Source organism: Halichoerus grypus, chromosome 4 (assembly GCF_964656455.1).
Source record: "Halichoerus grypus chromosome 4, mHalGry1.hap1.1, whole genome shotgun sequence".
NCBI classification, from domain to species: domain Eukaryota; kingdom Metazoa; phylum Chordata; class Mammalia; order Carnivora; family Phocidae; genus Halichoerus; species Halichoerus grypus.
Window position 1 is genome coordinate 140,938,991 of NC_135715.1, and position 20,637 is coordinate 140,959,627.

The 20,637-nt window shown below is 37.9% G+C and overlaps 1 protein-coding gene across 3 annotated transcripts in view; it reads right to left on the reverse strand.

The window, feature by feature from the left end:
• Nucleotides 1-20,033, reverse strand: part of CCDC141 (coiled-coil domain containing 141) — a 187,541-nt gene extending 167,508 nt beyond the window's left edge. For all 3 annotated transcript variants that reach the window (XM_078071039.1, XM_078071038.1, XM_078071041.1), the window contains exons 1-2: nt 19,680-20,033; nt 17,245-17,367 (exon numbers count right to left, since the gene is read on the reverse strand). In XM_078071039.1, coding sequence (XP_077927165.1) covers nt 17,245-17,367; nt 19,680-19,781 — 225 coding nt within the window. In that variant the 5' untranslated portion in view covers nt 19,782-20,033. The remainder of the gene's footprint in view (nt 1-17,244; nt 17,368-19,679) is intronic.
• Between the last annotated feature and the right edge of the window lie 604 nt (nt 20,034-20,637).

Genomic DNA, 20,637 nt, shown 5'->3' on the forward strand with positions numbered 1-20,637 from the left:
TGAATATATAATCCAAGCACAGTACTAGGCCCTAGGGACAAAAATATGATCAAAGTCTAATGAAGAAGACAAAAATGAAACATAAAAGGGCTTTCCATGAAGCAGATCCAAAGTAGAGATAGACAGGCTACAAATTACAGAAGGAATTCAGAGGAGGACGTGGTCAATAGCATCAACGGGGAGCACTCCAGAAAGCTTTCAGAGAGCAATAATAATCTCCTCACAGTCAAGTCTAATGGCAAATTCCGCAAATATGCTGCTGCTTCTAAGCACTATTTAATACTTCTGTCTTGAAATTCCCTTTCCCCCAAACTTTTGTTTGCCTGAGTATGTTTGCCTCTAACTTTCCACGGCTTTTTCTCAATTCCACTGACAGCACCTCTGTTCAAGCACTTTAATGTGGTTGTTTAACGGTAGTCGTTTCTTCTGATTTGAGCCAGAGCCTCTTATTCCTCATTGTGCCTCAGAATTACTGCAAAAAAACTCAAAAACATACAGGTGTCCCAGCCTTCCTTTGATTCTTCAGCTTTGGGACCTATATGAGTCCTGTGTTTTCTCTTTAAGTCCCCAGTGATTCCAGCCAGGTTTAGAACCAGCTAATGAGGCCTTCCTTCCTCTTACTGTTGCATATGGAGATTGTTCATTTTCACCATTCTCTCTCAATGGCTTCCTGAACTGCCTAGAGTTCTGGGCCTGGAAACAGTCATCAGGCTAACAACTGGAATAGGAAGTGGCCATCCCAGTCTTCTCCATCCAGGATACCCTAAGATCAAATCCACCATGACCATCTGGAATCTCAAAACTGCCTCATACTCCTCTTATCACTCATGTAAGACCTTCTGTTCATCTATCCTCTTTGTAATCTTCCTCTTACTGTGCCCCTATCCTTCCAAACTTCACAATTATATCTCATGGAAATTCAGATTCATAGTAAACAAACTCCACTAATTCTCACACTCCACTACTTAAGTGAAAGTTGCCCATTTCTCCCAACCCTGATCTCTCCCATCCTAACAAAAACTTCCCAGTCAGCATCACCTTCTTGCTTCAGTCAAATTTATTGGAGAAATGGCCTATTCTTGCTATTTCTGATTCTTCTCTTCCCATTTGTTTATTAAACAACTGCAAGTTGGTGTCCAGCATCACTATTCCCTGAAACTAACAAATGATATCACTAACTTCCAATCTGTCAAATATAAAGAACATTCTAATTCAAAATGGCACCTCTTTCGCAATTATGAAATAATATCAGTGGGACATCTATTTTTCTTATCCTACAAGTTTTAAGGTTTCTTTTCTTATCCTACAAGTTTTAAGGTTTAGGATTATCACTGACTTTTACCTTATTCTTTATGTAAAATAAATTATCTGATTCTATAATATTTTATAATTTATGAATTCATCAAAGGATAGTCCTACTATACATAATATATGATGTTATTACAACAAAATCTTTCAAGTTTAATTCTCTTTACTCTTACACTCAGAACTCTATTCTAAGTTCCAATGTCTAGTAAAAGCTTCCATATACGTCTTTTAACTCCAGTGATTTTCCATCTGAGTCCACGCTGCATAATGTTATAAAGGTAACCTTTCTCAGACTAAATTTTCATCAAATCTTTCCCCTGCTCTAAGAACCTTTGCTTGGCCACAATCAAATCTAACTGTGTAGCCCAACATGTACTGCCTTCCAGCCCAATCTTCATCCACTCTACCAGTTTAGCCTCATCTCTTGACATTTCCTGGCAGGGTTCTTCACATACATGCATCTCTTTCTTACACTTGTCTCAACAGCTTTGTTAACACCTTTCTCTGATGTGAATGTCATTTTGACTCTCAATTCTTAGCCGTCACTTCCTTCGAGATCCAAATAAATATTCTCAATTGGGCTGATGGAACTCTTGCATGAGTCATCTGTCAGCACTTTGTATAAAGTTTTCCATATATCATCTGTCAATGGCTGTGTTTTGAATATTAATCCTACCTCTTTAAATAAATTGGAGTCCCATTGTGGGACTTGGGCAAAATTTGTTTTATCATGTGTTAAATGTGAATATTTCCTACCTCACAAAGTTGATGCGAGCATTAAATACCTAATGTATCTGTTATGATGGCTGGCACATCATAATCGTTAAATAGTAACCATTACTGCATCTGCAACCGTTTCAAGAGGTAGGAATTTCTCTTCATTTTGTACCATTTCACACCCACAACACTTTGTGCACCCAATTCTGAGATATATACACAAAGGAGGTCCTATAGCTATATATTTGGTTACTAAGTTAATGATAAAAGTTCTAGTAACTATGGGAAAATTCCATTTTCAAATTTAGCTAGTTTTTTGTAGAAGTATAACCTGATCTCTATTGATGAAAATGAACTGGTCAGGATGGAAATTTCAGGATTGAAAATGTCGTTTAGTATTCCTATGTTTACTTAATCTTTTCTGCAAGCCAGTTTTAAGTCTCAGGTAATATAGGAAGTTTTTTTGTTCTTGGAAGAAAAAAAAAATCCAGAATGTATAATTCTTTGTCTTCCTAATCTTGATTAATTATTTAACACTTTTTCCAGGTGGGTGGCTTAGTTCTGGAATGTAGGCTTTACCAAAGACTTCAATCTTAAACCTCTTTTATGTAAGTAACAATATACAGACCATGATTCTTTCTTTTTCAAGCCCAAAACATTAACTGACAATAGAAATTGGTAGATCACTTGGTTATTAAAGATCAGGGATAGGGAAGCCTGGGTGGCTCAGTCAGTTAAGCGTCTGCCTTCGGCTTAGGTCATGATCCCAGGGTCCTGGGATCGAGCCCCGCATCAGGTTCTATGCTCAGCGGGGAGCCTGCTTCTCCTTCTCCCTCTGCCTGCTGCTCCCCCTGCTTGTGCTCTCTCTCTGTCTGTCAAATAAATAAATAAAATCTTAAAAAAAAATCAGGGATAGCTCTGATGGACATAGATGCAAAAAAGTCTCAACAAAATATTAACAAACTGAATTCAATAATACATTTAATGGATCATACACCATGATCGAGTGGAATCTATTCCAGGGATACAAGGCTGGTTCAACACCCACATATCAGTCATGAAATAGTTTCATGAAAAGATGATCAATATCATTAATCATCAGGGAAATGCAAATCAAAACCAATGAGATATCACGAGATACCACCTCACACCTGTTAGAATGGCTATTATTAAAGACAAGAAATAAAAAGAGTTGACACAGATGAGGAAAAAAGGGAACACTTGTGCACTGTTGGTGAGCATGTATATTGATATAGCCACTATGGAGGTTCCTCAAAAAGTTGAAAATAGAGCTACCATATGATCCAGCAATTGCACTACTGGGTATTTACCCCAAAGATACAAATGTAGGGATCTGAAGGGGTACATGCACCCCGATGTTTATAGCAGCAATGTCCACAATAGCCAAACTATGGAAAGAGCCAAGATGTCCATCAACAGATGAATGGATAAAGAAGATGTGGTATAGATATACAATGGAATATTATGCAGCCATCAAAAGGAATGAAATCTTGCCATTTGCAACGACATGGATGGAACTGGAGGGTATTATGCTGAGCGAAATAAGTCAATCAGAGAAAGACATGTATCATATGACCTCACTGATATGAGGAATTCTTAATCTCAGGAAACAAACTGAGGGTTGCTGGAGTGGTGGAGGGTGGGAGGAATGGGGTGGCTGGGTGATAAACATCAGGGAGAGTATGTGCTATGGTGAGTGCTGTGAATTGTGTAAGACTGTTGAATCACAGACCTGTACCTCTGAAACAAATAATACATTATATGTCAAAAAAAAAAAAAGAAGAAGAAGATAACAGGAAGGAAAGAATGAAGGGGGGAAATTGGAGGGGGAGACGAACCATGAGAGACTATGGACTCTGAGAAACAAACTGAGGGTTCGAGAGGGGAAGGGGGGTGGGGGGATGGGTTAGCCTGGTGATGGGTATTAAAGAGGGCACGTTCTGCATGGAGCACTGGGTGTTATACGCAAACAATGAATCATGGAACACTACATCAAAAACTAATGATGTAATGTATGGTGATTAACATAACATAAAAAAAAAAAGAACTACCAGGGGCACCTGGGTGGTTCAGTTGGTTAAGCATCTGACTCTCCGTTCCAGCTCAGGTCATGTTTTCAGGGTCATGACCTCAGGGTTGTGAGATTGAGCCCCAAGTCGGGCTCCATGCTCAGCATGGAGTCTGCTTGTCCCTCTCCCTCCTCTCTACTCTTCCCCTTCTGCTCCTCCCCCAGGCCACATGCTCTCTCTCTCTCAAATAAATAAATAAATAAAATCCTTAAAAATAAATAAAATAAAATAAAATAAAATAAAATAGAACTATCATATGATCCAGCAATTTCACTTCTCTTAAGTCTAAAAAGGCCATCATCTACAAACATAAAAGAAAGCTAGTCACAAGTGAAATATTTATAAATGAATTAAGCAGTATAAAGAAAAAATCTTAAGTTAGTCCAAGCTTTACTAATATCCTAATGGAAGCACATTCCTGTTTTGTGCCATATATTCATCACTCAAATACAAAATATACATTCTTTAATGATTTGCTAACCAACATTAAGCAAAATTAACCGAGGCATAGTAACAGAATCCTTTTGGCTAATTTTAGAATCTGATTGCATTTGGTCTCCCACATTATTTTTTTTTTCACTTTTTTTTATTGTTATGTTAATCCCCATACATTACATCATTAGTTTTAGATATAGTGTTCCATGCTTCATTGTTTGTGCATAACACCCAGTGCTCCATGCAGAACGTGCCCTCCTCAATACCCATCACCAGGCTAATCCATCCTCCCACCCCCCTCCCCTCTAGAACCCTCAGTTTGTTTTTCAGAGTCCATCGTCTCTCATGGTTCGTCTACCCCTCCGATTTCCCCCCCTTCATTCTTCCCCTCCTGCTACATTCTTCTTCTTCCTTTTTTTCTTTCTTAACATATATTGCATTATTTGTTTCAGAGGTACAGATCTGAGATTCATTATCACCATTAAGCAACATAACCATAAGAAGTTCACTGAGCAATATTTGAGCAATGAAAAAACAATGAACAGCAAATTAATCACATATAAAATTATTAATGAAATATGCAATAATGCTTCCAGAACTCACAACCAAACAATTCACAGTTTAATTACTGCCTTCCACTGTCAGCCTTTCAAACTGGATTAATACAAGGTTTTCTTTTCATTGTTTCAAAATGCCTGATGCGGGGCTCCATCCCAGGACCCTGGGATCATGACCCGAGCTGAAGGCAGACGCTTAACCATCTGAGCCACCCAAGCGCCCCACACATTTATATTTTTTAAAATGTTACACTAGGAAAAATATTTCTACTCCCTCCTATGACAGTGTCTAATAATTGCTTTATTAATTGCTTTCAAAAATTTGCTACTGGAAATAAATTGGGCTGGTTTTCTTTCATTTCTTGTCCCTGAAAGAAATCTCATCTCATAATTTTCTTTTTCAGGCCCTACATATATTGGCTTGGTTATAAGCAGACTTCTCCTGAGCTAAAAAGAATAAAATATTTTTATTCCCAGAAGGATTATTCTTCTTTATTCTCCAAATCCACCTTGTACAATATGATATCCACTAGCTATTTGAAATGTGGCTACTTCAGATTGTGATATGTATGAAGTACATACTGGATTTTGAAGATTTAATACAAAAAAATTAAAATATCTCATTAATAATTTTTATAATGATTACATGTTATTTGATAATATTTTTGATATATTGGGTTGAATTAAGCATATTATTAAATTAATTTCATTTGTTTCTTTTCACTTTTTACTTAGCTTATTGGGTGAGTTTTGGCAATTTATGGTCTTCAAATAAATGGTCTGTGGGGTTTACAGTGACGCCTCATCCCTCCTGTCTAACACTGGTCATTTTGTTTTCTCTCTTTTTTCCTTTCTCAGTCAGGCTAGAGGCTTATCGATTTCATTGACCTTTTCAAAGAGCCATTCGTTTCCCTGTTGTTTTCCTGCTTACAATTTCATTGATTTCTGCTCTTTATTTTTTCCTTCATTCTGCTTGCTTTGGTTTCAATTTGGTCTTATTTTTCTAATTTCATAAGGTGGAAACTTAGATTGTTGATTTGATACATTTATCCTTTTTTACTATAAGTATTTTATGCTCTAAAATTTATATGGATATGTATTTAAAATTACATATATTGACTTCCATGTGTGGTTAGCATTATATATTTGTATTTATTGCTCCTCTAATAAGTGTAACACACTAGCAAAGTGGGGTTTTTTTTCCCACTACATCAATAAAAGTTTAATAGCCTATGGGATCACTGAACCAAAGAATCTCAGGCTCTCAGAAAGCAGTGAGCAATAGCGTTGGGTGGTTTGGGTTTCTCCAAATTCAATTATGTAAAAACTTTGGATATGTTTTGAGCTGAAAATTAAAGTTTAGAAAAGTGTCCTATTAAACTGAATCTGAGAGCTTATGGTTCTTCAGAGTTCCCTGTTTACTGACAGAGTAATTGAGCTTTTTAAAAAGAAAATCGGAAAGCCATCTATATAAATAAGAGTTATAGAGTTGAAAGGTGAGATTGCTTCTTCTAATTTCATTGGCTTGACTCAGGGCCTGAAATTTGTACCATGGAAACCCCTTTACTGGTCCTCTGGCCCGAAACCTGAAGCTTTGGTTTACTCATTCCGCCATGCAGTTCCCAGCACTATGTCTGCAGGACCAAACAGTGGAGAGAACAGAGGGAGGAAAAAAGTGATGTAATAAAAAAAAAAAAAAAAAAAAGGTGATGTAAATTCACTGCAAGTTCTGAGACCATAATTCCTCTGGTCAGAGACAGGTTTCTCCCTTCTCAGAGGTTCAGGAACCTGCCTGGTTGCCTCCACCTTCTCCATCACAGCTGCCTCTAGGGGACTGCCTGCACTGGGGAAGAGAGAACAAAAAAGCAAAAAGCAAAAACAAAAGCAGGGTATTTCCTCCCTTTCTGTCGACGCATGGAAGCTCTCTTTTTACTGCTTAGATATGAAAGAGTCTTCACTCTTCTGGAGCTGTTTCCGTCTACCTCAGGGCATACTTCAGGGTGTCAACTTGCCTTTGAATCTAAGCTGGGCAACATTGGAGGGAAAAAACAACACTGCTGTTTGGTGGTTTCGGGATTCTGATCTTTCCCTAATCTACCTGCTAGCCCTTAACTTTCAGCGTACTCTGCATACACACATTCTGCCAGGGTTTATAGCTGCCTGTAATGGAGATAGGGTGAAGTTTGTTTATTCCATCTTGCCTGGAACTGGAACCAGTATTCCATTTTCAGACAATTTTTTAAGACAAAAATTCTAATCTCACTTAAGTCCCTGAACCTCAAATATGTGGTAGGAGAGAGATAGAGGATATAGGTGATTTGGAAGACTGGGCTGACCAAAGAATCAGAAGTTTGTCTTATTTTCCTGAGGACTGATAGCTTACTGAACTTGTCATGAGAATGATACAGCTATGCCATCTGAAAAACTCTTGAGTTTTACACATTTATACATTATAATATATCTAAGACAAAATCTATATTTAGAAAAGATACATTCTTGGTTAAGTACGATATATACTTGGGTCTTTTCTAGAGCAGAAGGATCTGTTGCCATCTGGATAGAATGCAAAAGGGATATTTCTATCCTAACATTTAAGCTAACTCAGCAGTATTGAAGATTGAGAGTAGAGGTGAGTGAGTCCTCTGCTACCATTTTTATCTGTTAGCCCTCATTTGTATTTCTTAAACTATCCGAGTTTTGTCTTGTCAGTCCAAATCTCACACCAAGACCCTTTTTGTGATAACTAATAAGGACTCTGGGTTCTACTTTCAATGAAAACTTTTGTTTGTAGATTTATATTTTAAAGAAGCACTGTTTTCTAATTAATAGCTTGGAGACTACAGGCCTATGATCTAAAAAAAAAAAAAATGCTAGTTATAATCCTGACTTTTGACCCAGATTTCAAATAAGAATGCATTTAGTGACAAATACCATAAACCCAACCAACATTGGGTTAAACATCTAAGAGTTTATCTATGTCACAACAAGAAGCCTGGGACTCAGCTTAATCTTCCAAAGTATGAAAGAAGCATAAATGGTCAATTTATAAACATATTTCCCTATTGTTGGACATTGTTTTGTTTCCAATTAAATTATTCCATTAAAAACATGTGGAAAGATGCTCAGTATCATAGTAAAAGCATTTTCATATCTATATCCTTACTAGTGCTCTCATTTCTAAGGAGAGATTCTGGGAAGTGAGGTTGCTGAGTCATAGAATGTAAGCATTTTACATTTTAATGCTTGCTAGTTTCCAAAATGATTGTGTCAGTCCAAATTCTCACCAACAGTAGGGTAGAATGTACCTTTCCTTGTATTCTCACTGTCATTGGATATTATAAATATCTTGAATTTTTAATGTTGCATTAGGCAAATCATGGTTTTTTTTTTATTATTTAGTTTGCTTCTCGGGCTATTACTGATATTGAGCATCCCTTTTATATATTTATTGGTGATTTGCCTGTCTTCTGTGAATCGTGTGTTTTTTATTGATTTGTTTTTTTGTCTTTCTTATCAATACGAAGGATTGTAACTCTTTAACTTTCATATAAACTGCAAATATATTTCTCCCAGTCCATTGTTTGTCCTTTAAATTTGGTCTGTGGTATCTGGAAAACTCCTATTCATCTCCAGGACAGCCAAATATCACTTTCTCTATCAAGCTTCCCCTGAATTCCCTGGCAGGTAGTCATTCTTTCCACACTCTACCTGTAATATTTTGTGCATATCCCTGTGTGCTGAATTATAACTACAAACCTTTTCCTCCTGTTCAAAAAAGTATACTGAAATGAAAGTCAAACAAACATTATAATAGATACATTTTAGAACCTGCTTTTAATTTTCTAAAAGTAAATGATTTACAAACTTCAGAATTTTCTTGTTGCTTCTCATTAGAACAATCACACCATCTTTCATTTTAGAGAATCTTAGTTCCACTTCTCAACTTTTTCCCCATGAAAACTCTTGTTTTCTTCTTTCTGTATCTTTTGTTCATGAGTTCTGACTTCCAAATCCCTTCAAAATCTATTGCTGTGTGACAAACCATTGCAAATTTTAGTGGCCTAAAATACTTATTTACTTTGCTCACAATTGTCAACTTGGGCAGGGCTTGATGGGGAAGATTTGTCTTTGCTCCACACAGTTAAGCTTAACCCAGCCTGGAGAATCTACTTCTAAGATGGCTCAGATGGCTTACTCACATAACTCGCAAGTTGGTTGGCTGTTACCCAAGACCTCAGCCAGAGCTGTTGCTGGGAGCCTCAGTTCTTCTCCACATGGGCCTCGACAGTGCTACTTGACTTCCTCACAAGTTGGTTAGGTTCCAAGAGTGACTATTTGAAATTACAGAAAGTAAAAGCAACCAGTCTTTTGACGTTGGGTCTGGAAACTGTTACAGCATTATCTATGTTGTAATATTTGGGGCAAAGCAGTCCGAGAGTCTGACCAGTTTTAAGAGAATGGACACAGACCTCACTTCACAATGGAAGGAGTACCAAAGAATTTATGGCCATCTTTAATCTACCATAATTTTCCTATATACTGGGTTCTTCTAAAGTTGTCAAAAAAGTTGTCAGTATTTGCTATAACCAAGCCATGCTCTAGTCCCTACAGAAATATGGAAGATGCCTCTCTTTCTTGCCAACTCTTTGTCACTTGGTGTCCCAGGCCAGAGTAATATGGTGAGTGTCTCGTGTTTCCCATAGGCCCTTGAGCTTCTGCCAAGGAGTCAAGTCCAACCTTAACTACTGAGCCAAGACTGGGGATAATATAGTGTCCTCCCCCAATTTTTTACTGTACAGTCTCTGTGCATACAAAATGTTCCACTTACAGACTTCCTTCCCCTCTAATAAATCAACCCCATCAACACTTCATTAAGTATAATCACACTCTGAACTGCTGCTTAACCTGAACTACTAACAAATTATTTGTGATATTGACAATATTAATATGCCTTAAATCCATGTCTGAGAAGCCTATTGTCATAGACTCTCTCTTAAACCAACTTCTCTTATAAAAATAATATTTTATCAGATTGTCCATGGCACTCTCCAATCTAAAGAATTTGAATTTTATTTCACTCCACACCTCCACAGTACTCACTGGAGCTGAACATTTCAGAAAAGAAATACCCCGTAAACTAGAAAGGTGCCAAGCGAGGTAGGGAAAATCACCAGGAAGTTTTACTGTTTCATAATTGTAAGAATACTTTTTTTGTTTTTTAATGGAAAAAGTTCTCCATTTTCAAAAGTATAAAAGAAAAATTAAACTGCCTACTATAGCTCCTAGTAGCTCCTACCTTATTTCAGTGATTTTCTTCAAAATAATCAGTGAAAATATGACAGCTCCTTTATATGTTAGAACACTAAGACACAGATCCCTTTGAACCACCGAGAAAAAGCAATTCTTTTGTACTCTTGGTGGGAATGCAAACTGGTGCAGCCACTGTGGAAAACAGTATGGAGTTTCCTCAAAAAGTTAAAAACAGAACTACCCTATAATCCAGTAATCACACAACTAGGTATTTACCCAAAGAATACAAAAACACTAATTCAAAGGGATATATGCACCCCTATGTTTATTGTAGCATTATTTACAATAGCCAATTTATGGGAGTGTTTGGGTGATTCAGTCAGTCAAGTGTCTGACTCTTGAGCTCAGCTCAGGTCTTGATCTCAGGGTCATGAGTTCAAGCCCCACATTGGGCTCCACACTGGGTGTGGAGCCTACTTTAAACAAATTAGTAAGTTAAAAAAATAGCCAACTTATGGAAAGAGCACAAATGTCCATCAACTGATGAATGGATAAAGAAGATGTGGTATATATAAACAATGGAATATTATTCAGCCATTAAAAGAATGAAATCTTGCCATTTGCAACAACATAGATGGAGCTAGAGAGTACAATGCTAAGTGAAATAAGCCAATCAGAGAAAGACAAATGCCATAGGATTTCACTCTTATGTGGAAGTTAAGAAACAAAACAATTGAACAAAGAAAAAAAAAAAAAAGACAAACTAAAACCAGACTCTTAACTATAGAGAACAAACAGATGGTTACCAGAGGGAAGGTTGGTGGGGGGATGGGTGAAATAGGTAATGGGGATTGGGATTACACTTATCTTGATGGGCACTGGGTAATATATGGAATTGTTGAATCACTATATTATATACCAGAAACTAATATAACACTGTATGTTAACAGCACTAGAATTAAATTTTTAAAAAAAATTTTTAATATTGGAATTTGGAAGGTACAAATTAATCTTACCCCTGTCCCCTCAAGATTACAAATCAATTGAAAAATTGACATCAAGGTCAGATATGGATCAAAATAGCTGCTCTCATTGCCATAAAACTGGACCAGAGGATGAGCTGATTGGTTTTCTACTTCTAGTCATTGGGACCTGCCTGTGGAAAGAGTTGGGTCTGAGGCACAGACACACATTCAGCTGCCCTAGAGGGTGAGATTGTAGCCTGCCTCTGGCAGGCAGGGATTTCCAACCAGGTCAGCAGCAGCAGAGAGAGTAAAGAACATGTAGCCCATGGGTAGACAGGCTCTGCAGTGAGAAACCTTGAGGTTGGCTTCCCCATGGCAGCTGCTTCTTTCCCTAGTCTCACCAATCAGGTAACACAGCGCCCCTCACTCCTGTAGGGAAGCAGGAGAGATGGGTGAAGGCATCTGAGAGAGTAGCATTTCTAACTCAAGAGAGTTGAATTTTCTAACTTGTGGGTCTATAGGAAAATAGGGAAAGAGAGAAAATGGATTTCCTATATGCAGTAAACATTCAGGGTAAAACACTGCTATGACGCAGATAAGGTAATATAGGTTAGTCTTCTTCCAATACTGTCCTAAAGGGTTCCATCACATTCTCAACATACATGCTATAAAATTTTCTCTAGTGTGGAAATATATACAATTAAGTCATACAGATTTCCCTTATACTTCATTCTTTTTTTTAAAAGATTTTATTTATTTATGTGACAGAGAGAGATACAGGAAAGAGGGAACACAAGCAGGGGGAGCAAGGGAGGGAGAAGCAGGCTTCCCACTGAGCAGGGAGCCTGATACGGGGCTCGATCCCAGGACCCTGGGATCATGACCTGAGCCGAAGGCAGACGCCTAATGACTGAGCCACCCAGGCACCCTTTATTCTTCATTCTTAAAGGACCTTATCAGGAAAGTGAAAAGACAACCCACAGAATGGGAGAAAATGTTAGCAAATCCTACATTTGATAAGGGATTAATATCCAGAATATATAAAGAACTCCTACAACTCCACAACAAAAAACAAACAACCTGATTAAAAAGTGGGCAAAAGACTTGAATAGACATTTCTCCAAAGAAGATACACAATTGTCTAAACACATGAAAATGGGGTTAACATCATTAGTCATTAGGGAAATATAAATCAAAACCTCCATGAGATACCATTCACACACAGTAGGATGGCTATAATCAAAAACACAGAAAATAGCAAGTTTGGGCAAGGATGTAGAGAAACTAGAACACATGTATGTTGCTGGTAGGAATGTAATATGATGCAGCTGCTGTGAAAAACTTTTGGTGTTTCTTCAAAAAATTAAATATACCCAACATAACTGAAAATAGGTACTCTGATACTTGTATGCCAATGTTCATTGCAGAATTATTCATAAGAGTTGAAAAGCAGAAACAACCCAAGGGTCCATCAAAGTATGAATGGATAAATAAAATGTGGTATATCCATACAATAAAGTATTAGTCATTCATAAAAAGGAATGAAGTTCTGATACATACAACAACATGGAGGAACCTTGAAAACATTATATGCTAAGTGAAATAAAGCCCACCATAAAGGACAAGTATATGAGTGAGTCCATTTATACGAAGCACCTAAAATGGACACATTTGTAGAGGCAGAAAGTAGATTTGAGGTTACCAGAGAAGGCAGGAAGAAGAGTCATTGCTTACTAGGTGCAGAGTTTATATCTGAGGTGAAGAAAAAGCTTGGGAAATAGTGGTGATAGCTGCACAACACTGTGAGTGTAATTAATGCCATAGAAATGTACACTTAAAAATGGTTGAAATTGCAAATTTTATGTTATATATATTTTACCGCGATAAAAAAAATTTTAAATACTACACTTTTAGTGAATACTCAAGTTTATAGTAGAAAATCATGCTATTTCTTATGTAAGGCAAGTTTTAATAAGACTTTTAGCTTTACTAGTAATATATTTTGACTATTTCTCATGCATTCATTTTTAGCTAAGTAAATGGAAATAGGAGAAAAATAAGTATTCCCTGAGTCAGAAATTTAGTTGGAATCAGGGAACCAATAGATTTATAAGTCAAATCAGAGGTGAAATTTAGTATTCTATACTCAAAAGGGTCATTCTTCCCTGGATGCTAATATTGTATACGTACCAATACAGGAGCCAGTGGCTGGAAGTTCGTTTGGTCTGTAAATTCCTTTGGACAATTGCAATGTCGTTAGTTACAAGACAGATGCTGAGGAGAATATTCTCAGCAACATCCTTAACGTCCTTCCAATTCCTCTTTCCTCCGAGAACCACTTAGGAATGAAATGTCAAAGCAGCCATAGGCAAATCTTTACCTGACTTAAATCTCTCTCCCCTTTCCCAAATTTCTTCCTTCTCATTAGAAATAATTTGAGTATGGTTTGAGAATCTAGATGCCTTTTGGGAGTTAATGCTTTTTCCACATGATTATGTTTTCACCACTGAAAATAGGGAAATTATTTTTTCTCTGGACATTCCACTGGAATTAAGTACTATACTGCTGAAAGGAAAATAATATCTTCAGGGTATAGACATTACCAACATTAGGAAAATCTCATAAAAGTTCTGTTTCCAGAAATTTCTCTTTTAATCTAAATTACTAGGGTTTGAGATAATTTTCAATGGAGGCAGAACATTGCTTTTCTATCAAATTAAATATCCAAATTCCTCTGACCTATTATTAACAGAACATTTATACCACTTCTTCTTTTAAAAGCAGCAGGTATATACATATATCATTGCATTTCCCCCCCAAATTTCCATTTTTAGGTGTTTGAGGGTAACTGCTTTTATCATAATTTTTCAAATGAAGAACCTGAAACCAGAGAGGCTAACTGCTATGCCCAAATTAGAGTAGACTCGGCGCTGAACCCTACACCCTCTCAAACACCCCTTACACAGCATTTATCTTTATAATTAGAACAAATTGCAGGGCCCTGTGCATAGGAAAAGGACTGGAATGAACATTAAATATTAAATATTATTGGCTTTTTGAACTACTAATGTTCTTATCAGTCAAAAAGCTCATATTAAAACTAACTTGGATCCAACAACTTTGTGCTACAGCTTAAGTTGTGCCTACACTGACAGTGTAATAGCTAATAAATTGGTTAAATTCATGATCTATACATCTGCAATATGGAATTTACCTTTTTATTATTTTTTAATCTTTTTTTAAAGATTTTATTTATTTATTTGACAGAGAGAGCCAGAGAGCACAAGCAGAGGGAACAGGAGAGGGAGAGGGAAAAGCAGGCTCCCTGCTGAGCAGGGACCCCCCCCACCCCCACCCCCACCCCTACCCCCCGGCCACCATGATCTGAGCCGAAGGTGACTGCTTAACCGACTGAGCCACCCAGGCGCCCCACCTTTTTATTTTAAAAAGTCTTTTGTCAGCAAATCTGGAATAGACTTCAGACTCCTTGATTTCTTTTTTTTAATCAATAACATTGGAGGATGATGCTACTACTTAAAATTTCTTTGGGGGGTGGGTGGCTAAGTTGCTAGTGATAGATGGGGTCAAGGAGGGTATGAGAGATGGACAGAAAGAGGTCATGGCTAGAGGCCTACGTGAAGCCAAAAGGCCTTTTTACCTGAGACCTCATGTTCTTAGATCCATGTACAGAGAAGGAGAATGGCTCCATGATCCCATGGCACCTTATAGTAAGATCCACAATAGATATGGAGCTTTGATCAATCTTCTCCCTTCATTTTACAGTTAAAAAGCCTGAAGTTCAGAAGGCTAGTCCACAGCCAGAAGACCGGCATAAAAGGACAACAGGACTTTACATTCTGAACCACAAGCATCTTCTGAGGATGGATCCTGTTAAATGGAAAGCCCTTTTCCTCCCCCCGCCCCCCACCCCACTGAGCTCCTGGATTGATTTAGGTATGCAAATTTAAGCATTTAAGCATAGTTGCTGTGGAGCCAAAGTGCTTTGCCTGAGACAGCATTCCCCCTGGAGTTGTGTGGCCCTGGACAGGCATAGGGTTGGGAGAAAGAGGGAGCCTGAAAGACCCATACTTCCGTGAGCTTCCCCACCACTCACATTTCATTAGTAGACCTGCAAATGCTGGCTGGGCATGAAGTGTTAGTGGAAACAGGGGAAGGGATGTAGTTTCAAGTCCAAGTTAGCTTCAGCACAAACAGTTGGCAGGTATAGAAGAAGGAGCTGGGGACACAGGAGACCATGAGAAAGTAAACCTCTAGGGATGAGCAGGAATTTTGAGGAAGTATTGGGTTTCCACAATTCATGGAATTCAGTTTATTTGTGTAGCAGCCGTAGTCAGACTTTGAGTTTTTAGCTGAATTACACCAGTTAATGGTATAATTAGTGCTAAAACATAGATCTTTTGATTCCTGGTTCAATGCTCTTTCACATCATAATGTGTTCTTTTCTTATATACAAAGGACTTCCTGGTGGCCAGGGATTTCTACTTTGAAAGACAGTCCAGAGCCCAGAGCAAGGAGCTGCCCAAACAGGAGAATAAATTCTGGATTCTAATGGCTCCCTCCTTCAGTACTAATTCTTTCTTCAACTTTCCAGTCTGATATACCCAATTACTTTTACTACTGCCCAATCAGAAAACCACTGTCCATATATATCAGATACGGTTTAGATCTGCTTCTAAATCTAGGAAGCAAGTACACAATCCAGCCTAGGATGTTCAAAGAAGCCAGTAATATTAAAGGACTAAAAACAGAGTCATTGCCGGCTGCCTAATCAAACCTCTTTGATCTTAGTGAAGCCATTCATTTACCTACAAGCGTTCTTACTCACATGGCTGGCTGCATCCCTGGGCTCTGTTCTTAGAAGGGTTTAAACTTGGGGTTTAAAGTGACTCTGCCTGTCACTGTTTCGAAATTTTTAATAATTTGATTTCTAAATTTGTGTTTTGTAAGTAAAGTCCAATGGGACAACAGAGGAAGTGCTGGGGAATTGGTGCTTTATCTCACATGGAGCCCTGCCTCCCAGAAAGTCTCTGCTATCCTGTCTGCTCCCCTACCCTTGTTCAGTGACCTCTGCCATCTGCCCTGCTGGGGTCAGGGCACAGCTAGGGAAAGGCTGGGGTCAGGCCCACACCCTGTGACTGAGCCATGGCCGGGGCCCAGAGCCTGTGAGGGTGCGCACTCGGCCAGAATGTATCCTAGGCCTGAAGGAACTAGACATTAAATAGCAGATAAAATACAATGTGACAGGTCAAGAAAAAGCTTTTTCTTGCTTTTTAAACAGGAAGCCCACCTTTTTATTTTGCACTAAGCCCCACAAATTATGTAGCTGGCCCTGACTTGATACCTTATCTGGCAATCTCAAGCTAATGTTATTTTTAGATTCTGACTAAATAACCACACTTATATGGAATAATAACTCTGATTTTACTAAAATTATTATTTGGTTTCAAGAACTCTTAATATTAAACACAAAATCAGATGTTTTCAACAGTTCAACAGAGGGAAAATAAGCTTCTATATTATTCTTGCCAGCAGGTATCATTAGCAACAGAAAGTTTGGATCTGTTGTTGTGACTTGACAGTATAATGGATGAAATGGAAAAATGATGGAATTTTTTTTTCACTGAGGCAGCCAGGAAAAAAAAAATTAGTTATTTCTCCACAGTGGAAATATTATCACTCCATATTTTCTATCACATTAGGGGAAGTTTTTAAAAAATCTTGTTACCTCTCTCGAATGCTGGTATTTGCTCATAAATAACTATAGAGCTTTTCCATTATCTATATGGCAGTATATTACAATGGCAATAGGCCAGTGATGTCAGAGAAATCAAGAGGAAGTATAAGAAATAGCTTTTTATTTTCTTTTTAATTTTGTATCTGCTTCACATTTTAATATCTTACCTTGAGCTTGGCCAAAAGAAGTTCATGATCATGAAGAAGTTTTTTGGTTTCATCTTGACTGCTACCAATTTCTAGAAGATTGGGCTGTGATTCAGCCAATTGAAGTTGCACCCACTTGCCACACTATAAATAAAAATGAAATAAAATGCACTTTTAGTTCCTCTTGTTTCTTCCCCTTTACCCTTCTCCTTTTTCTTCTTTCTTTCTGTCTTTCTTTTTTTCTGTTTCAGTTTTACTGTGAACATTTTATTCTTTCTATAGAGATAGGCCTTCCTGAAATTGAAATATAACAGGTTTAATATAAATCCACACCCTGTCTTTTTTTTCACTCTTAGGGTAAATTCTTTTCTCTTGGCATATGGTATTTAAATTAAAAATTCTCAAATGAAGAATGCATACAATAGATTGTGTATTATTGAATATTATAAAATTACAGAACATGTTACACAATTGTACATTCTCTCTCTCACAAAACTTAATTCCATAAAAAGAGTGAAATTGCATATAGGGGCAAATAGGATGCAAACTTCACCAAAGGGGAAAGGTTTTATAAATGCTATTTAGGCTGATCAGTGTCTTTACATTGACCTCACTGGTTCAACTGTGAAGAATAAACAGCAGATGAAGCAACAGATTTTTATCTTACAGTAAAGTTAAAAACATAACATTTTCCAACTTTTGTTGTTGAGTAATCAATAAAGTATGTATGAAAATGTCAATAAATTTAGATGCATGTGACAACAGCTGTATGAATGCAGCCAATTTGTTTTCCACACGTAGGACACTTTCACTGCTCCAAGATATAATTCACCATTGCATTTCCTGAGGAATTGCTTTTCTAAGAAGCAACAACTGATTAAGCAAGAGGAACTGCTAAAAGGCACGTGCACATGGATAAGCAAAGTGTTGAAGAGAAACGAAAAATGTGTGGCTACTCCAGATCATGAGTGCCCTAAGACCATTTGGAAACAAACCCATACAGATCAGACACAGACACTTCTTTAAGATGGACTTTCTACTCTGAATAGCTTGCGGTTTATTTTATTTGGGACAGCAGTAAGTTAAAGAAGCTGTGGAGGGTGGTCAGAGGGAACATTCTTAGAAACACAATCAAGTTAAAATAAGTATTTCCAGCATAATTTTAGGGTTTTTTTCCCCTGCACTGTCAACTGACCTCTGATTCTCCTATAATTTATCCCATACACATTATTCCTCTTCCTGCTCTAAGAAATGTTTCTTATTTGAGGGAAAGAAAAGTTAACTTTTTTAAAACAATGAGTTTGCCTCTTTTCCCTCACTGCTGAAATTTGTAGTTACTCAAAGCATCATAAAATCACATGCAAATTATCAATTTTTGCTACTTCTGCTTCAGGCTTCTTTCCATGCCCACCTACTGCCTTTGAAAGGACTCAAGGGCTGGGGAATCATCAGAGGTGCTGTTTGCATGGGGCTAAGTCTCAAGAGCACTGGGAATCACATCAGTAGGAACACTTTATATTCAGTGCTTCTAGAGTGAATTGTTTTGCATAGTATCAAGTGCTGCTTTCCTGTTACAACTTTTCATATTAACATAAAATTCACAGCAATTAAGTTAAATTAAACAGGCCTCAGTCCAGGCTTCTAACAAAGGCCAGAGAAGTCATTCAGCTCAGGTTTGTGAGGTCCTGAAAGTAACTGGCTGGTGAGCACCAGCTTGTTTGCCTTGTTCACTTCATTAAACACTGAATTCGTGAAGTAGTGACTTGTCTAAATCCAAGCATAATGCTTCAAGGGTTTTTGCAAGACATTTCATAGGGAATAAAATCATGGATGTCTTCTTCAACCTAAAGGTATGTGGCCATCTTTGCAAATCAGCAAATTACTTGACATAAAATATGCAATAGCCCTAAGCCTCAAGTGGCTTCAACTTCCTGCTGATAAGGGCAAATTTGATGCCTGCCCTTTGCACCTTCCCTGGCAGGGTCTTCATTCCCGCAAAATGTGATAAGGATTTACTAGTGCCTTTACCATGTCAAAAGCAGTGCTGCGGAGGGCACATATCAGAGCCTCCTATTAGGTGTTCCCTGCCCTCCATCATGTTCAAAACAGTGCCAGCCCGTATCTACTGGGACCGTCCTCTTCCGTCCTCCATCACATCCACTCTCAAAAATCACAAACATTTTACAGGTCCCCTTGATTCTCCAGCCTGTGAACTTGCAGTCATGAGTACCTTGCCTTTAAAAATCAAATTGAAAGTATATGGTAGAGTTTTTTGTTTTTGTTTTAATTAAGCTGCTGTAGATGCTTTCTGACTAACTGAAAGAGATACAAGTAAGATGTACTTGCTGTGCTATTTTCTATATGCTGAGTGCTGCTGACTATGTGGAACATTCTTTAGGATTATTAACACCCTGCAAAAAGCCAACAGCCACAGAGAAAAAGGAAAGTTGTCTTACCTTTATGACAGCTATCACGATTCTGGAGTCCCCAGCCTGAACAGCTACTGAACTAACTGTCGTCGTAGAAAACTCCACACCAGGACTTCCTTGGCTGGACATGGTACTTTAGAACCAGAATTTATACTCTGGACAGCCTCTGGACAGATGTGTGTCCGCTGGTCATTTCAGAAGGCAATCACTGGGGTTAGCTGGATTCATTCAGGGAAGGAGCTCAGCTCGCACTGATTACTCTGCCAAAAGGAAAGAACAGGAGGTTAAAAATAGACAACCCCATTGAGTTTATCACGAGAGGGGAGAGAGAGAGAAGAGAATGGGAAAGAATAGCCACACCCCTGGTATGGTAACACTAAGTGCCTGATATTTTTGCCATTATCTTAAATGGGGAGGGCAGTTTCTAGCTCTCTGCCTATCAGTTGATGTTTAATAGCAAAGGGAAAAAAAATTACATCCTGACAACCCAAATTAATTTGGCCATTGAATCTATTATAGCTAGGGTGGACTTTGAAACCAGCCAATCATGGACCTGGATATCAATCTTTTCAAGATTTTCAAGTCTCCTTTATGCAAAGAAAACCCCACAAAATGTACTTTAAAAATAAGTTCTAGGGGCGCCTGGGTGGCTCAATCGTTAAGTGTCTGCCTTCGGCTCAGGTCATGATCCCAGGGTCCTGGGATCCAGCCCTGCATCGGGCTCCCTGCTCAGCGGGAAGCCTGCTTCTCCCTCTCCCACTCTCCCTGCTTGTGTTCCCTCTCTCGTTGTGTCTCTCTCTGTCAAATAAATAAATAAAATCTTTTTAAAAAAAATAATAAGTTCTAGTATGTATTTTGGAATTAAGCCACAAAATTGCTTATAATTTTAGACTAATTTGCTTTTCTAAAACTTATTGCCTTTTGTCAAGTTTATGTGGCATGGTCACATTTTCTCAGAGCTTCAGATTTCTTAGGGACATGTAAA